This window comes from Buteo buteo, chromosome 7, assembly GCF_964188355.1.
Source record: "Buteo buteo chromosome 7, bButBut1.hap1.1, whole genome shotgun sequence".
NCBI classification, from domain to species: Eukaryota; Metazoa; Chordata; class Aves; order Accipitriformes; family Accipitridae; genus Buteo; species Buteo buteo.
Genome location: NC_134177.1, coordinates 22,841,341 through 22,861,044, shown reverse-complemented (window position 1 = coordinate 22,861,044; position 19,704 = coordinate 22,841,341). Strand labels below are relative to the sequence as shown.

Here is a 19,704-nt window from a genome sequence, read left to right as displayed (position 1 = left end):
TGAGAATACCAAGTAGTCCAAGAAACCAGGCCCTCCGGATCTCAATTTTCCAGCCTAGATTCAGCAAGAAGCTGGAGGTCATGGATCTCAGAAAGGAGGAATTTTCTGAATTACAACTACAGATTTATTTATTTTATTTTTATGTCAGAGTGATCAATGATAGTAAAGTTCTGTATAACATTCCTTAACAGGGGAGACTTAAAGATGTAAGAGGAACTAAAGTGTGGAGTTTTAAACCTCAACAATAAGCAGCTCTATTATTAAAATTCATATTTATTCCAATCTGCTGCAATGCTCTTGTGACAGGTCAAAGAACTTTGATCTAAAAAAAATTCTTACTTGAAATACTGCTGATCCTTCTGGGAAGACAAAAAAAAGTTCACTGAAGGTTGAAGCACCAACAATGGTTTTCCCAGAGTAAGGTCCCAGTAGAAAAGCCAAGAGAAGTTGCATATAACAGGCAAAAAAGATGCACCAGACGAAAGGTGTTAGCTGCAAACTGCAACCTAGCAATGATCTCTTGTGTATTTGTGTGTGTGTGCAGAATGAGGCCACCTAGGGGCACTGGACTTAACTGGACAGTTATTAAATTAAAAGCAAATGAGGTCAGTTCAACAGAAAGCCACTAACATGACAAGTGTCTCAACATGCTTTTGAGTAGGCTCTTGGGGTCACAAACAGTTACGTTCAACTGTAAAGATACTTTCCCCAATGTACATGGTGAGGAAGGGAATGAAATTACAACATAGAAAAATCAAATTAAACAAAAAGAAACACTTTCCTTCAGATGTGGCATGGTACACACTGCCACTAGAAAATCTCAAACATTTTACGAGAAATTGTAGTTTCATGAAGCTTAGCTTGGGAAACAGTCTGATTCCCAAATACCAGCAAGGTAAAACATGCAGTAAGATTTAAAACAATGAATAAATTAATTTGATGGGTTTTTTTGTATCATGAAAACTTAGGGACAAATAAAAATTGGAAAAATTAAAAAGCCATGTTTCAGGGTTTACGCCAGTCTTTATTACAGACTAGGAGGCAGCTGGTGGATTAAATTGCATCTATCTACAAAAGAGATCTAACTCTTCTACCTAAAGGGTAACGTACTGGCTGTTATCAGAGTTCCTGTCACTAAACAGGGTTATGGGCAACATTTGCTTCTTGCAGACAAAGCCACTTAGACTATGGTGCAAGTTTTCTGAAAGACCCAAGTATGATGTCCGTAGTTCAGTACTGTTACCCATGAGTTAGCCAAGACTAACAATGAGCCTGCTCCTATGTAACAATTGTTATGGGAAGAGATGTCCTTGTTCTGCTATGCCAGCCACAAATAAACCAACAAGTTTATAGCTATTTGGTACCAGTGACTATGCAACTGGAGATGTTATCTGAGTTACAGCAGCACTGCAGAAGTAATTAGAGTATTAGATATAAAACAAAAGTCCTGAAAAGGCATTAGAACCTACACATACACTAGCTATTAAAGATGGAAGAAAAATGACTGCTGTTTTGGATGTACACAAGGAAATTAGGGGGGAAAAAAAATAAATCACCAAATCATCAAGGTGATAGAGCTTCTGCCAGAATCTGGATTTCAACTTGGATCTTATGGAGGCCAATTTAATACTCAGAACATCCTTTCCTTTTTTTAGGGGGCTTTTTCCCATGGAGCAATTATGCAATTACATGGTAGGACTTGGGAAGCATTTTAATAGCAGCAGCACCTGATGCCAGGCTATGTTTACCCAGGTAGCTTAATTTGTGGGGAAGTTTGTTTTGGTTTGTTCCATCTCTAGACAAGCCCTGATAGAATACTTAGCTCAGGAGGATCCATATCCTATTAATTCCCAAGAATGATATGCAGTTAAAATTTATCTACAAATAAGGTAAAGCTCCAGGCTCTAAAATAATGCCACAGGCACCTTTACTGTGCTTGAGAAGTCACTTCCAAATGTGTATATTGAAATTCTGGGCCCATGCCTAGGAGCTGTTCACATTTTGCTACACGAGAAGCAATGCACTTGCCAAACTGATTTTCTTAGTGAACAGAAAAAAGGCTGAAGGATTTTGCCGTTAAAAACATGCATTAGTTTCCCAGGTGTGTGTTCAGCAGTTACTTGTATCTCTATTAATAAAGTGTAATATGAACATTTTTTTCATTAAAAGACTTCATTTTCAAGTGGAGCTTGCTATTTGAATACCCTTATTTAATAGCTGTTTCTTTTTAAAAAATAAATAAATATGGAGGAAACTGATCCAGGCACCACTGAACAGATGCTGACCTCAACTAAGTACCTCTATAACGATGGCTTAAGAGTGGTATTTGAAACTGTCAGTAGAACTTGCACGAGGACTGTCAGAAACATCAGCTCATTTTTGTGTTTTGTTTGCTTTTCCTTACAAGTCTGAAGACACCTGCCTTTTATGCTGTAGCTTTCAAAAGCCAGAGAAACAATATATTAAAATCCAAGAAGATAGCTGTCTCAACTGTAAGTAACCCCTAATTCGCTGAAGTTATTAAAAACACGAGCTCTACTCTTACATCTACAGTCACCTGGAGAGATTAGAAGCTATATAACTTAAAAATTTTCACAGCTACGCAAATGAAACTAGAAGTATCTGATCCTGACACCTATTTTCAACAGGATTTGCAAAGATGCCTCCAAACTGAAATGTAGACCCTTTTAATCTCAGCCGTTTATTAATCACTTCAGATATGCTGACACTGCTGTCTCACTGCTCCTTGGCACAGTAAACTACCCCATGCTGAGCTCTGTTCTGCCAATTACTAGGCTTCTATTTGGCTAGTATTTAAGCTAGTTTGGGTACCCCCATATGTTACTGCAGTCACAGCAATAATGACAGAGCAGCTGTGCTCTTTGCCTAGAAGTTATTTCATTAAGTTCCAACAGGACAATATGTGGAATAGGGTGCTACTTCATATTACTGCAGAGCCCAGAGTCCTTCAGGGGCTTTTGAAGCACATGCAGTCAGGGGTAGAGCTTTAGGATGTTAAGGCTGTACAACAAGAGTTCAGCGGGGAAAAAAGATGCTATTGCTTAAACTTTAAACATCAATGCTAAACACCTGGTGGTGGCAGAAGCATAAACAACTTTTCTTTTTTTTTCTTCTCCCCTAAATTTACTTGTATTGTATAGTGGGGCTAAAAAAAGAAAAGAAGGTAAACCCTTAGGAAAAATGCTATTCTCTAGAGCTCTGGTCCTTTGTCCTCCACCCCCACCACAGTACATTCAAATCTGCTTCAATATACCATCAGTAGGGTGTTCTGCTTTGTAGCAGATGCTTCAAAACATTTTTATTTTAGACCCTGCCTGCAGAACACCCCAAGTCCTTCTCTGAAGGAACAGTTGCAATCTCAGGGAAAAAAAAAAGGGGGGGGTGGCATTCAAGGCTGATGTGTGTATATTTCTCATGGCTTTATGTCTACAGAGAACATTTCCCAAGGAGGAAGGAGGTTTTTTGGTGTCTTTTTGAATCAAGCAAACAAAGCATTTCTACTTCATGATCACCAGACATCCTTTTGTGAGATAAACAGGAATGGATAAAGATCCTACGTTCCTTTAAGTATACAGAATAAAAACCACTGTGATATTTTAAAGGTTTATAAACTAAAAGGCTTTTGAAAATCATCATCCAGGAGCCAAAAAGTCTAGCTTCCCCTTTAAGTATCACTCTCAGCCTCAACTAGACACATTTTTTCATTCAACTTTCTCACAATGTTTACCTAACTACACTTGCCAGCATATTTTGCCAAATTCAAAAACTGCTGCAGAAACCATCTGCTTGACACTCCTTACATATAATAAAGTATCGCTCAATACAACATATTGGAAATGTTTGGAGATCTTCACATGGGAACCAAAAGCAGCAGTGCTGACTCAGGCAGATCTCCCACTGATGTCAGTGGAAACTGACACTGTATGGAACTGTACCTGGAATGAGTACTGCTGGATCCGATACAAAGCTTGCTGTGTAGTGATTGCCGCTGACTGACGTGAGAACATATTGTTAAACTATAACCATACCAACTGTAACAGAGATAAGGACATTTTACAGCATTTCTGGCTTGCTGCTCTTTTAAAACTATCAGAATCACTCAAATGATTCGTACATATCTGCTTCTGTAACAGTTTTTTTCCCAGTTTCAAGCGAACACTGAGAAACTTACGAAGTTAGAACCTACCTCAACAGGAACAGTTTGAGTCAATCTGTTGAGATAAAAGCTTGAACACCAGAAAGACTACATGTGAAGTCTAAAATAAGGCTTCACAATTTCTCTACGGATCGTATTACATCACCTCTGGATGAGAATGCAGATGTTTCAATACATTTCCCTTGGTCCAATCTGAAGCAGAAATAAAGCCTTCATAGCACTGTCAGTCTAGGAGTAGGGACATGTGTGTGACAGCTGTTATACCAAATGACAACGGCTTCTCAAATTTGACCCCAAATTGAGGTCTTAGAAAATTACAGCTTTAGTAAGTCTAAAAGCTAAGAGTGTCACTGAGGTTACAGCACTTGCGAATTGTGATGACAAAAGCACCTCTGGGTGGATAAATCAAGGTCTCTCCCTCACAAGAGTTGCAGAAGGATGAAGAATGGCAGTAATGAGAAAATAATGAAGAGAAGCTATGATGCATGTATCCACAAGTCTTCACTGCAGTGTTAACAGTAGGATTCTGCACCTTCAACACTTCCTAGGAATGGGCCATATTAAGAGATCCAAATCCCAAACAGTAGGTTAAATACTTCCTATTGCAACCCAGTAATTAGCACACACCCCTCACCAAAGTTGCAATTTGGTTTCAGCTCCCAGCCATGTGCCCTTTTCATTTAAATACTACAATAAAGACTCATGTCTTGCTTTAAAGAGTTTTTATTAGCCTTAGTTTACCTGCCATGGGAACACTTCCAGATCATGTCTAGAAAAGCTATACTACTTTTGCTCAGACACAGGGACACAAAAGCTGAAAACCATCACATCTATTGTCTATGTTTGTTTGATGAAAGCCAAAAGTAGCTGGAAATTAAAAACAGAGATGCAAGAGAGATCTTACTGCAAATCTCGAAGTAGTACACCTTTGTAATAGGAGTGGGCTTCTGGGTAGGTATCTTGCTGCATTCATGCTTTGAGGATAGAGACTGAGAAGTTTAAACTGCATTGGTTGAGGAATGGTCATAACAGCATTTGACCGCTGTGTTGGGCAAAAGCCAGTGCATCGCCACCTTATATATTATTACTCAATTCACTCCTGAAGCAGACAGTAAACAATGCTTGCATGCCAATAAAGCGAGCCTTGAGAATCAATGTGAGGAATATACCACCTGAGCTGGAGTTCAGCAAGAGAGGAGACTTTTTTTGGTACGTTTTGTGAGTAGGTACTCTGACTGCTTGCTTAGCCTCAATGCTTGACTCATTCTTAGCAATATAGATGGGCACTCTGGTTTCCCTATAAGCCCTCTTGGAAGATAATCTATTTGCAAAGGGATGGTTAGCAGAAACACTGAAGTATTGTTTATACGCTCCATGGCACGTCCTCCTTACAAGGCTTCTGTGAACCAAGAAAACTGTGTGGTAAAGACTTATACCCCCCCAAAACAGGGCCCTAATCCCCCATGAAGGGGTGTATCTACCATCCACAGCATCACAACACACAATTAGGGAACAGTAAAAGAATAAAACTATCATTCCTGTAAAACTAGCACTCCTGGAAGACAGCTAAGTGTTGGAAAAAAGAAATAATGTTTGAAAGTTAAAATAAGGACATTTGGTTTAGAGCAATCACCATAGAAGGGGCACCAACTGAAATTCCAATCCAACTGTAAAACAATTAGGTTAATTAACATATAGAGGCACCATTAATTTGTCTCACTATATCACTTCCCACTTTACCGTCACATTAAAAGGCTGTCAGCCTGGGTCAAGTGAAAGAACAGAGAAGATAACACTTAACAGCTGTGTCACTGCAGTTATTCAAAGGAACATGAAGTCTAGTTACCACAGTAAAACACTAATTTTAGGAAGTGCTTACCTAAAATGGACTTCAGTGGTGGAGAAATAAGGTCTACCAGGATTACTGTGCCATTCCTGAACAGCTGCTTACCTTGCTTATGAAAGATCACTTGACACAGCTATATTTTTCCTTTTGAGTGAGTTATTACACTATATATCCTCCTTCCTATGTACCTATTGAGACAAAAGGTTTCAATGAAACAAAGAGGGAAAAGTAAGAAATACAGATCACAGCTGTAATTTCTTCCCTTCTGCAAGACTTAAGGTAAGGCATAAAGTATGTACCTCTCGCCTTAAGTGAAAGCAAGTCCAAAAGTAAGTGGGTGCTGAAACAAGCATCAACTTACACAGTTAAGCCCAGAGATGCAAATACTTGTTACTTAATTTTTGACACTCCTGTGCTACCTTGCCCTTGTTGCTTCCACTCTTGCTTGTGTTGTTGTATCTTGTTTATCTCATGTTTCTCTTTTCTGACTGAAACTGTAATTCTGTTCCTTGGGGTGACTGAGAGAAGACCAATCATCTGTGGTTTAGTTTTGCCTGTATCATCAGTGCACAGTGGTCAAACTTCAACCTACCTCAAAAGCACAGAGTCTCCAAGTGCAACTTTGCATAAAACAGGTTTTGTTTAGAGGAATCTGGCCAGAATTGTGTTAAAAGCAAGAGTACAGCTATATTCAGAGTGAGTGAGATAAATCAGGAACAGGACATGACATTGCCTGTGATGTCTCTTGCACATGAGCCCAAAGCAGCAATTCCAAAGAAGTGCTGAACGGAAACATATGCAAAGCTGCAGGAAGAACTGAACTTCAACTCTGTATGTAGTGCTATGTTATTTACCATTTAATTAAAGGAGACAGTTTTATTTTGGACAGTAGACTTTATTAGAAATTTTCTCCTCATTCATCAGTAAATTCACATTAAAATATGCTGAAGGCAGCTCAGTCTAAACATTTGACATCCTGCCATAACAACAACTTCCAGTTTAAAAACTAGATAACTGATCAGGCAGATAATGTGAAACATGTAAGAAATGCAAACAGAAAGCAGCATCTTAAAAAATGGGATGAGCCTGAAAAATTAATACATTTCAGGTAGAGATGGGGAAAAAACCAAAATCGGTCACCCCAAAATGGGAAACAGTTAAATGACAACTCCACAGACTCTAAACAGATAAATAAACATTATAACCACACATACATTAAAAAGAGAACCAAGTACTTAGAGTTCATACCACATAAAAATTATAAATTTGTTCAAATAAAAAAGTGACAAGCTTTCTAAAATAGGAGTATCCTAAATTCTTGGGATAATGAATGCTTTGTTATAAACTGCAGAACTTTGGAGGGACTAGATTTGGTTTTGAAAACAATGGACTGCATCTTTCTGTTACCATGTCCAAAAATTATCTGACACACATACCAGTTTTCTTCCTCTCCTGTTTTTAAATCACATACTCCTCTTCTAGACAATAATCTGCTTTTTAAAGTGTTAGAACTTTCACATATTATAGGCCTGATTATGTTGAGTGCTGAACACTCAAAGCTCTCAACAACTCTGGATATCAAAGGCAAGGTTTAAGTATTTTTCGAAAGTTACTGTCAAGATTTTTCCTTTGCTAATTCACCTTTATCTATTGGGGTAAGGTGTAAGAGAAAGAAAAAAAAATCAAGTTATTGAAGAATGCTCTGTCCTGCATGACAGTGGATCTTGCAGGTCAGATCTTCTATTGGCATTTACTAGAGGCAACAAAATAAACCAATATATGAGAGATGAGAATAATGGCCTTCAGGACTGTAAACACAACAGGCAACAGATAATAGACAAATCTCGATCAAATCAATGTTTTCACATTCTTTAGTAGTCCCCTGCAGTGATCTGCTTTCACTGGTTCAGAAAAAAATATATATTAAAAATTAAATAACACTTAAGTGTCCATGGCAAAGATTTATATTTTGCTGTAAACAATTTTCTGCCATTTGCATTGATGTAGTCCAATGTGAGGCCAGAGGGTTCTAGACGTCTTATTGGTACTGTAAATAATTTTTCAGAGACAGAGGCAAAGGTAGAATTTCTATGTCATGCAGGCGGTCTCTGCCAAGAGCAAAACGAATTGATCTTCGGCACAAGTCCATTAAAGGCAGGGGTTCCGCTGAAAAAAATAGAAGAAAGAAAATAAAGAGTTAATTTTTCAGCATCTCCATTTACAGGCAATGTTTTATTTATGAACATAGATTATGTATTGTATTAAGTAGTCATAAAGATAGTAATGGTATTGTGAAAAACCTGAAAACCATGAGGCAATTAAGATACTCAATAGAAGCAAAGAGAGAATTCTGTGCATTCCACCCATAAGAAGTGACTGCAAAGTTTCAGACTGAGCTTCCTCACCTGTAAGGCTTAAAATAGTAATCCAAAACCACTCTTCAGGCTTACCAAGTTGCAGCATAAGAAGTTATTACATTTCCAGATTTCTAACACGACAAAGAGCTTCTACTCTGTTTATAACACTACATTCGTCACGTTGTGTTAACATGAACTACACTAGCAACTTCTAACTTCTGACCTTTACATACCAGTTCCTTCTGCGTCTTAGGAACTGGAAATGGTACTTAAGGGTAACCAAAGTTTTCAGCAAACACTGCTTTTCCTGCAACACACTCTTAACCTTTCTTTCTAGGAAGTTCATTGGAAGCAAAAAACTAAACAAAACACCCTCAAAAATCTAGAGGAAATTTAACCTTTTCCACCATGAATGAATTAGGGGAGGAGGATTCAGCTGACTAGAAGGCAGGGTGTCTGTTCTCATAATGTATATACACAAACACTCCCAAAATATACAAACAACATTTGTAGATGCTGTTAGTTTAATTTAACAGAAATTAATTAAATATCTGTCAGAAATGCCTGGCTGATAGCACTTAAGATTTAAGACCCAAACACAGTGATCTGCAGCATCTCAAACTATCTCACACCTATATCCCATCCTGGCCTGCAAGACTCACACAGAATTGCAGGAACATCACAGAATTTCCATCCAACAGTAACATGAATGACCTCTGTGATTGCAGAGTTTGCAATGGAAAGCTTTTTGCAGCAGGAACTGGAACAAAGCTGTAAAGTCTTTAACCAGTTACAGCTATCTTAAAGAATAACTTTAACCAGATGGATTTGGTTACACATGTTGGTTTAAAAGGGTAAGAGCTTAAAAGACTACAGGAAACCCTTCCTCTTTACGTGATGAAACAGTAGTAGCCTTTAAAATCTTACTAGTACTTTCAAATGGAGAGGAGAAAAAAAAAGTGTGTCATGTGCTTGTATTATAGTGATAACCTTTTAAAAACTTGACAGCTTACTTACAAGTGCTCAACATCGTACAGCACTCAGTGGTTTTATCAAGAGTTTTATGTGCCACATGTAGATTTGCAGAGACTATGTTAATCTACCAAACCTTTAGCTGATATTTTAAAACCTACTTGAAAAAAATCATTACAAAGCCCAAAACATCCTATTTAAGGATTAGTTTTATATGCTATAATTGTCCGCTCTAGTGACACACCACTGACTTAATGGATTTTCCATCAGTTATCCCAGCATCACATTTGATTTGCATAGTCCACAGTTCACTATGGTGTTTCCCAAAAGTGTCTAGGGAAAAAGTTTATAAAGCATTCTGTTGTACACTGAAAGACTAAAAAGCTTATTTAACTCTTTACAACCACTTCAGTGACTTGGATATGGAGTCTACTTCTCCTTAAAAATCCACTTCATCTATAATTTTGCTATTAGAAGATTAAAAAATAAAGAGTCCTCACATTCCAGTAATAAAGTAACATTTTCTATACATTGATAGTCTTAGGTTTTATTTTTACATATCAGAATTATGACCGTTAAATCTTAAGAGATGAAGCTGTAAAATTCATAAACTAAGATTAATAAGTAGGAACAAAAATAGCTTATAAGTTCCAGGAGACGGAATACAATGCATCTTGCAAGTCTTAAACCATAAACAATTTTCTGAGTATCTTCCCAGAATCTCTCAGGTCCCATGAAGAATATGTAAAATAAAGACTGAGAGTGTTTAAAGTCATTAAAGTCATTAACCGATCATATGGTCTTTTTTTTTTCCCTAGACGAAGGAATATGTAAAATGTAGCCATCTGTGCAGCCAGGCACAGAGTTAATCCTAAACTTCAAAACACAACTTAAGAAAAGGTTAAAATATTTTTCAAGCTTGAAATGCTAAATGAATGTCTCCTGTCTCACTTCTACAGGGAATTTTCAAATGCTAAAGAAAATGCCCCCAAGTGTTTGCAAGAGCTGCTAAATTACACATACTGAATGTGGTTTTGCAACTTGAAAATTTAACTACAGTCTTTTTATTCTCCTTTCCATCCAACAGCAGTTCAAACCTACAACAACATTAGAGAACAGGTTTGTCCTACATTACTAAATAAAACTTATAGTTTCTGGGGTGCTGGCTGTAAGAACTTCAGAAAAAATTGTAATAATAGCATTTTAAGTAAAAACTTTTTGCAGCTGTGAATAGTCCTAAATGATCAAAAACTAAATTCGGAAAAGAAACCACTTTAGGCTTCAAAATAGTTTATGGGATAAATGTAATACTCTTTAAAATTAAACACCAACGATTTTCAGACAGCCTAACTCAACAGAACTATTATTAAACTTTTGGTACCTTAATACAAGCACTCTCCCATTCATCACATCTCATGTTTTTACTACATATTTTACAAAGGGGGATAATTTGGAAAAAAGTTTGGGTTTTAAGAAGCACAAGCTAGGTTCTGAAAACCGGGTGAGTTCCGGGGGACGCATTTGTAGAGGCAGAAGAAAGCTTGTATAAAGATTGTGTAGACCTTTGATCCGGTGCTCTACAGCATCTGGGAGTGCTTCTCAACTCTGGCATCTGGGTGCATCCCTCAGCAGCACCCTGCCCCAAAGCTGAGAAGACAGACACAGCCATGCACCCTCCTCCAGCGCACCCACCCTGGGCTAGACAGGTGCCATCACCATGTGCCCCAGCAGGTCCCCTGCCTTGGGAACTGGCAGAACAAAGGCACACCAGAGTGCCGCTGCCCTGCAGTCTAGACATAAGCAAGCAGTAATTTCAGAGATGCTTTAACATTCGCCAGGTGCCAGCTCCTGGCATTCACACCCGGTGTCAAGCCCAGGCTCTGCCGTGTCCCCACTGCAGCTCCGATCATTCACCAGTGGTGAGGCATTTTCTGCGCTGGAGCTTGGGGAGAGGGAATTGGGATGATGTTACTAGCACAGCACAGCATGCCAGCAAGGAAATGGACTGCTGCAAAGATGTTGCTCATCATCTGCTGTAACAGCTCAGCTGACTCTTTCACACACATGTGAATACCGAAAGTGCTTCAGGTTTTCAGGGAAATTCAGTCAGAAATAAGTAACTTGGTCCTTTTGGAAAGGAAAAGTTCAACAACTCTGAGTATATATTGCTATGCACCCCGCCTAAAACACAAACACTTGATATATCCAAAACACTCTACAGCACATTCAAATGTTCAAAACAGTATTTCCAAAATGCTATTTTCATTTGAGATCATACAAATAATGCCAAAAAGAGAATATTCTAATAATGCAGGAGATGGGAAGATGAATATTCTGAAGCCACACGGTTAGCTGTAAGTTTGGCTACTGAAAAAGTCTTTCTTTCACAACATGAAATATTTACCCTTGAAAAACTTTTAAATTCAGAGATACTAACTGACTGTCAGAACATTTTATTACTTGGTATACCTAATATGCATTATAAGTGTTATACTTTTCAGAATAACCCACAACAGAATGGAACTGGAGAATTCAAGCCCCCCAGAAGAACATGAACCAGCCATTTTGCTGAAGTTACGTGAACTCCAGTAATGTTTTTGCCATTAGAAAAAGGAGGAATGAATTACTGAGCTGGAATGCAAAATTGTAAAGAAAACATGATTCACAAGAATGGCTCTTTGTATTAAATTCCCACCCAGGCTAAGAAATTCAAAGCAAGACACTCCAGGGCAAGGGAGCAAGCTTTGCACAGGAAACCTAGTACTTCCTCTCAGGCTCCAGCAGAACTCGGAGAGAAAAGTGCAGCTACAGCTTGTTGGGTGACACATGCACTGAGCCTCAGGCCAACTCCCATCACCTTCCTGAATGTGCTTTAAAGAATCATCTTCTCATTTAAAGTTTACTATGAAACCTCTTCACCCAAAGGTAGCTCCTCATAACTGTCACATTATAGAAAACTATTTTTCAAGAGAAAAAAAACACAGTCAAAAAATAATGCTGCTTAATTTATGTGTCAGAGTTTAATACCTATGTCTCCCAATTTTGTACCAGTAGTTTATAAGAAGGCCCATTTAAAAAAAAAAAAAAAAAAAAAGCTAAGAGACCTTTGCTTCAACTCCTCAGAAGTGCATCTGCAACAGGCCCACCATGGGTCACAGTACAGGGTATTCCATCACAAACCTTCCTTTCCCTATGCTACAGTTACATGCACGCCGACACCCGAATACCTGGGAGCTGGGGGTAAGGCACAACAACAGCCAATCTTCTCACGCAGAGCTGCATTTCATCAAGTGGTGTACAAAATAGCTTAAATAGCTATTTAACATAATAGCTATTTATTATTTAAATAATAGCTATTTTTATAATTTAATAATAGCTATTTTAATAATAAGCTAATTTATAAGCTATTTTAATAATAGCTATTTTTATTATTTAACATAATAGCTAATAGCTTAAAAATAGCTTAAATAGCTATTCAATAAATTAATCAAATTAATGACATAAAAATAGCTATTTAGTAGCTATTTGGCTATTAATAACACAAAATAGTTGTGGTTATATATCCAGATATACTTGCTCTAATGGTGTCACTGATGGTTTAAGGACAAAGGCGAAGAAACATTTGTAACTAGAAACAACTATGTGCTTGTGAGCATTTCTCCAATAAATATGCATCTGCGATAGCAATTTGCACATCATTACCACTTGAAAAGTTCGTTTAGTTTTGGCAACCTGTAGTTATTTAACAATCTGGCACTCCAACAAGACTGCCTCATCTTTGTAAACAGCCTTTTATAGTTGAGATACTAAAGTCATTTAGCATCCAATAACATTAAATGGTATTAACTGCAATATTACATAAGGCTTATACAAAAGAGCAGCTTTTAGCACACATTTGCCAAATGACAATAGTTATTTTTTTAAAGACATTTCTAAAGCTGTAACAGCACATAATGTTCATGGCTTCCACTAATCTATGAAGAACATAATTTTATCTCATTTTATAAAATCAGAGTTGTCTGAGGGGAAAAAAAACCAACACAATCAAAGCAAAATTAAAGCTGGTTGAAAAACAAAGGAAGTTTTCATGAGAATAATTGTCACCAAAAATTAAGGCTTTTAAAAATTATTTTATAGGTCTAAAACACCAGATTATCTTGTATTTTGATATTTTTTGCCTTTTACTTATTAAAAAGCACTTACATTCAGTGATTCATGTTACTGTTTTCAACTGCTGTAAGGTAGCTTTAAAGTCAGACTTAAAAGAAAAAGAAAAAATAGTGTTATGAGAAAGAGATGCACTCACACATCATTAAATAAGTGGATGACCTCTCCCCAGTTCTAACTTCTGCTGTGCTGACAACAATGCCACGCAGGAAGAGCCAGCTCATTATGCCGCAATGGCAGCATAACCATTCTCGCCCCAGAATGCCCATCACCTGGCAGAGGGACAAGGTGAAGCAGCACCACCTGAAGAATGGGAAGAAGTAACCTCTTGCAAAAATAACACACACCTGGTGCACAGACAGGAGTCTTGGAAACTAGGAAAATGCACAATGCCTCCATTCATATCCTAATTGGGCATAAGGTTTTCAATACATGTTGCATAGTTGGTGGCTATTGCCTGGTGCCCCTTTCTGCCCACTCCTCTTTGCCACCAGTGAATCAGCATCACTCAGGTTCCCGCCCTGCACTTCTTTTCACTGCCCAATTTTAATGTCATACTTTGCCATGATCAACGATCATCATCATCTTTAGAGGGATGATGTCCCCAAAAGATTAACCCTTTGCCATGGAAAGGGGATCCAATACCGACACAAGATGACATTCTTAGACTGTCCCTGTTCTGGTGGGCATCCCATAAACAAGGTGGGAAGGGAAAGCTCTCTCCATGGCTTATCACCACTCTGCTACCTGACACCTACCTGTTCCAACGGACAATCCTCTGTGCCCCATCAGGGCACCCGAGTGCCCAACGTGCTCCAGACTGCAGCATGCTTTTTTTTAATCCTTTTTCTTGAATTTTCCCCCTTCTTCCAGATATTAAAATACCTGCTAAGAGGAATGTGGTCTAAGTGTCTCCATTAGGGTGATTTAGGGTATACAGAACTTTGTAACTACCATTTAATTACCACATATAATAAACATACAAATATATTTAAGCCAGGAATTTTCCCTCCAACCTTTCTGCCAAAGCTTAATTATTGCTTTAATTTTATGCAGTACAGGCCAAATTCTTTCCCCCACATAATACGGTACATAAATACACCCTGTGACATATTTATGGCTTCCCTGATGCAACTGATGGAAAAATTGAGTTGTGTTCCTTAAATGGCACAATCTAGAGAAAGGAAATTGCAAATAATATATTAAAGCACACAAGCCATGACCAGTCATAAAAAAAACTAATAAATCTCCTAACAGCAATAAAAATTCAGTCAAAGGATAACAGGATAAAAGAAATCACATATCTGTTTTTCCCACAGATGTCTTTAAGCTCTGAGCCTAACCCAGCCAACTGTACAAACGAAGTACCTTAGAACATCACATTCTAATTACAGCTCAGGCAATCCAGAAGAATTACCACTCTCAAGAATTCTGCAATTCAAAAGGGAACACCATGGTTTTTCAAAAGAGCACTGTCATTTTTCTCTCTCACGTTTATCTATACAAGAGCCCCAGGCTCTGGCAGATTACTACCAAACTTATGTTGGCTTTGCAAAAGTCACATGCTACGAAGCCCCAAGCTCCCCTGTAGCAGCTGATGCTGTCACCGCAGGCAGAGCACACGCGCACTCTCCTTCAGCCCCTCCAACATCACCCCCCCACCCACACAGCTTGTTCCTGTACAGCTGGAAGCTATCACACTCACTTCTTCAAAAGCATAACGGGTGGCAGATGGTGAGATTTTTTGTTATCAGTCAAGGCTGATAAACAGCCGCCATCTCCAGCAGTTGTCTACTAGGACAAATAAACCTTTATGTTGTACCACATCGGCACCTTGCTTTCAGCAGACAGGGTGGGGAAGTAAAAATACAAAAATAACAAACACCCCCTGTATCTGAGCTGACTCACATCCCACAGAAATTTGGTGCTTGAAGTTAAATACGTTAAAGGGAGAAAGGAAGGCAAGAAAGCTTGAATAGAGGGAAGGACTCAGTGGTAAACCTCCCTCCTCCTCCTCTGCATGTCTTGTGCTGGGCGGTGGGATTGCTTTACAGATACCTTTGGCTTTTAAGTGTTAAATGCAGTTAAGTACAGTTTAAAACTTTGATCAGGCATCATTTAGCAGAATTAAGCTGAAAAAGCAGCAATGAACAAGCAGATATTCTGCAGCGTCATTTGTTTTTAGTTAATGCTCTCCAACTGTGCTTTCTTGAGAGGAAAAGAGTTGAGAAGTAGAACAGAATGAAAACAAAACAAAACCAATCCCAAAAGCCAGTGGCCTCATTAGTGGTTCGATAAAGAATCTGTCATTTGAGCACAAGTATGTATCTCCTTGCAATTTCTTTTTTTGCATTTCAGTGTTTGCAATCTCCTATGAAGAAGACAACAAGACTTAGACAACTGGTCCTGACTCATAAGCACCAAGAGCACACGTCTAAATCCAATGAATACAATGCAGGCTTAAATATATTCTTAAAGATTTCAATTTAGTAGACTTAAGCATATGCCTGAACACTTTTTTGGAATCATATTGGTTATAGGAATGTTCTTCCTAGAAAAGTACTCTGTGTACATTTGTAGGAAGGCTGTATATATAAAGTCATATACATATATACCTGTAGAAACCTCTTCCGAGAGGCTCAATGTGCTCTACAGTTCTTACCCTTTAGGTGGGTTTATGATCCACGTAAAGAGGGGTCTAGATCAAGCACACTGTATATGTAGAACAGGAGCAATATAAAGTCTGGCCCACGCCAAATCTACACGCAAACTTCACTGTGGAAACTTTCCTGAAAACTTTTGTTTTCTGAATTACAACAGCTAATTTAAATGTACATATGCATTGTAATAATTCAATTTCCAGTAACAACAACAAAAAAAATCACATGTACAAGTCATATTTGAAAACATTTTAACACGCTATTTCTCCAGTCTACAGATTACTAGATTGTACTGCTCTGCATAATTCAGAAGCTGCAAAACAGAGCCAGATGATAATGAATTTTACCAGCAAACAACTGGCTTTTTTAAAAAGGAGCAAAGCCTGTAATAAGCTGGTTTTGTTACAGCTCGATAGACTTGCATGCTGCCAGAGAGTGCAAGCGAGAATGGTGGCCATTTCCCTTCTGAAAGAGGAAGCGCATGTATGATTTCATTCCCTGTGTGCATCGGGGAAATGCAAATAGGAAGGATGAGCTGGAAAGATTTGCTTTCTGGCCTTGATTTGTTTGTTGTTCTCCTCCCCTCAAATACTTCCACAAAACAACTCTTCACTTTGTTCTTGAACACAGTACAAAGGTAAATTGAGACAGTTACTTCAGGGATGATCTAAATGTTCTGTAGTAGAAAAGACACCTAAAATAAACACACGCTCTTTAAAACCAACAAACAAACAACAAAAAAATTAAGTGCTTGACATTAGAGATAAACCTCAACTACAACCCTTGGCTCCTCCCAGCTCAAACTTTCCCAAGTTCAACATGCTGGGAATGAGGATTTGGCTTAGATTAATCTCTAATGTATACTTCATAGCTTTTACTCTTGGAAGCACATTTATCACCATTAAATTCAGGTTGTGTGCCAGGCCACGAAGAGGGAAGTTAAAATACATCAAGGTGAGAGAAGATTAAAGCTTGGATGAGAATTTCACTGAGTAGATGCATTGGAGTTCAAAGACAATGTTGTTCACGGGTTACAGACAGATTTATAGGCAAAGTAATAACCAAGAAAGTTGAAGGCAAGTTCAGGTTTCAAGGATTAACCACTGCAGACAACTACTGCAACAGGAATTCACACACTGCAAACAATATGCAACATGATGACTGAAATGTGATGAAAAAATTTCTTGCATTTATCTCTTCATGAAATGTGCTTCAGAAATGGGCAAATAAAACACCCATGCACAAGTACACACCTATAACAACCTTTATGACTGTGAACAAGTCTCTATTGTTGGGGGGGGGTGGGGGGGGATCAGAAAAAGATTTTAGGTGAATATTTTCCCATCCGTCAATTTATTGGCACATTTCTGCCTTATTGGTATTACAGCAGATGATGAGATTTCTTGGTGGGAAACCTAAGCATACCGATAAAAATATTCTAAAATTCAAAATTTTAAGTTTTCACAGCTGTTCTTAAGCACATTTGGGATTAAGGAGGAGTAAGGGGGGAGGCAGAAAGACAAAATGTTGGAACTACATGCTGAACCAGGTGGGTACCTGGTTGCCTGACTGCCCCATCTGCCCTTCTCCCACTAGCCTATTTTATCTACCTGTTGCATTTTGTATGACATATTAATTGTGCAGGACAACAAATACACCATTATCTTTTCTCATGCTGTCTCACACTATGCCCAGCGTGCTGGAGCCTCACAAGAAATTCTAAATACTACCATACTGCAGTAACACATGCTCATTCAAGATGTGCATTGCTTACAACTCATTCTCAGCTGGAACCTATCACAGTAGTTTTCTGTACGGGTGTTTAGTATCATGCTAAATAATGAAGTTATTTACTCCAGTTAGCAATTAAATTGATTCACAGCATCTTCTGCATCACACTACAGCTTTCTTCAAAGTTTCACCACATTGACAGGGCAACAGAACTGATGACTTCTACTTTAATACCAATTGTGCTGAGCTAAGACAATAAATATTTGACTACTCTCCTCATATAATTGTTACACGACGCTTCCTCAACTGCTTCAATTTAAATTACCCGGAGGCTCCAAGATATGCAGATTTCCTCAAACCAAGCAAAAAAATGGCAGCAGCGTGTCATTTAAATTTTAATGCAATTGTATACAAGCTAATGCTCTCTAGGGGAGATCCACAAACAACGGACCAGACTCATCACTTTGTTACTCAAGTTTTGATATTAACAGAATTACATTGCAATAAATCCGGAGTAATGAAGTTGCAAATAGGCTCAATATAATTAATTTGATCCCATTAGTTTAGTACCATTTGTATTTTAGATTTGTTGAAAGTGATTTTTTTCTTAAGTACCATAATCTTTATCAGCAGAAAATGGGTACTGGAGACGATCTGAATTATTTTCATGCTTAATTTAGGATTCATCATTGTTCCTGGTATGCAAACACAGCTGATGCTCTTTGAAGACATTTCTAAAGCATTCTTTTTGAACACAAATGCACTCTCATATCACAGGTAGAGCACACAGGGCTGCCTTTGCTCAGCTCTCCTCATCACAAGCTCCTGTTACCACCTTTCAACCTTGGCAAAGCTCTGTCTGAAATTTCACCCTGCTGTGCCACTGCCTACAACCGGCACTGCTGGCATGTTGTCTTACGAATGGTCTGGTCATTTTGTGGGAAATTGAGTGTGGAAAGATGATTTCCATATTATGCATTCCTGCAGCCACTGTATGTGATGTGTTATCATACCCTGAGCCCCTGAAGCACCAGCCTAAAACCCACTGATGGGAAGGCAGAGGTGTGGGGCTAGGTGGGCTAGGGAGAGAAGTCTGCCACTAAAGTGACTTTTCCTGTTTTGGGTGTGTGGAGTGGATCTAACATGACGACAAACATTAAAACTCACAAATAAAAAAATCTGGAATTTCACATGCGATTACTAGAATTTGATAGCTAACTTGAGTTGGGCTCACACTGAATTTCTTCACCTCCAGGTCAGAATCACCGGGCAAAACCTTCCCATGCGTGGTCCTCCTGGAGACATGGACAGCAGAGGGCCTCTCTCAGCTGTTTCCTCTGGCCTGTACAGCTGAAAGGGGAGGTGGCAGTTGTGGTGAAACCTGCCATTCTCCATTCATACATCATCCTACTCCTCACAATGCTGCTTAATATATTTGGAGAACTAGGCCTGCAGCAGCATACCACTCATGTCTTCTGCCCTGTCCTCCTCCAGCTCACCAGATCCAGCTAACACTTTCTCTGGAAGCGATGATTCTTCCACCGATGCTGCTTGCTTGCTGTTCCGATGAATTCAGACACAAAAGGGCGGACAGCAAGAAGCAACCAGGGGGGCTTTTATCCCAGCCCTCTCCTCCTCACATGCCTCTCAGCTTCACGCTTGGTCTTTCTGTCCTCGTGCTTTGTGTTATCCACTTGCAGTTCTATGACCACCATCTGCACAGGACAGCACTGATGTCAAATAGAATGAGGAGAAAACCAAGCACAGCTGAACCACTGAGTAGTGTGGCTGCGC

At 38.7% G+C, this 19,704-nt stretch overlaps 1 protein-coding gene across 3 annotated transcripts in view; it reads right to left on the bottom strand.

Annotated features, from left to right (window-relative positions):
* Nucleotides 1–6,897: 6,897 nt before the first annotated feature.
* The window catches only part of SPSB4 (splA/ryanodine receptor domain and SOCS box containing 4), a 176,751-nt gene continuing 163,944 nt past the window's right edge, over nucleotides 6,898–19,704 (bottom strand). For all 3 annotated transcript variants that reach the window (XM_075031891.1, XM_075031890.1, XM_075031892.1), the window contains exon 3: nucleotides 6,898–8,189. In XM_075031891.1, the coding sequence (XP_074887992.1) occupies nucleotides 8,062–8,189 (128 nt within the window). In that variant the 3' untranslated portion in view covers nucleotides 6,898–8,061. The remainder of the gene's footprint in view (nucleotides 8,190–19,704) is intronic.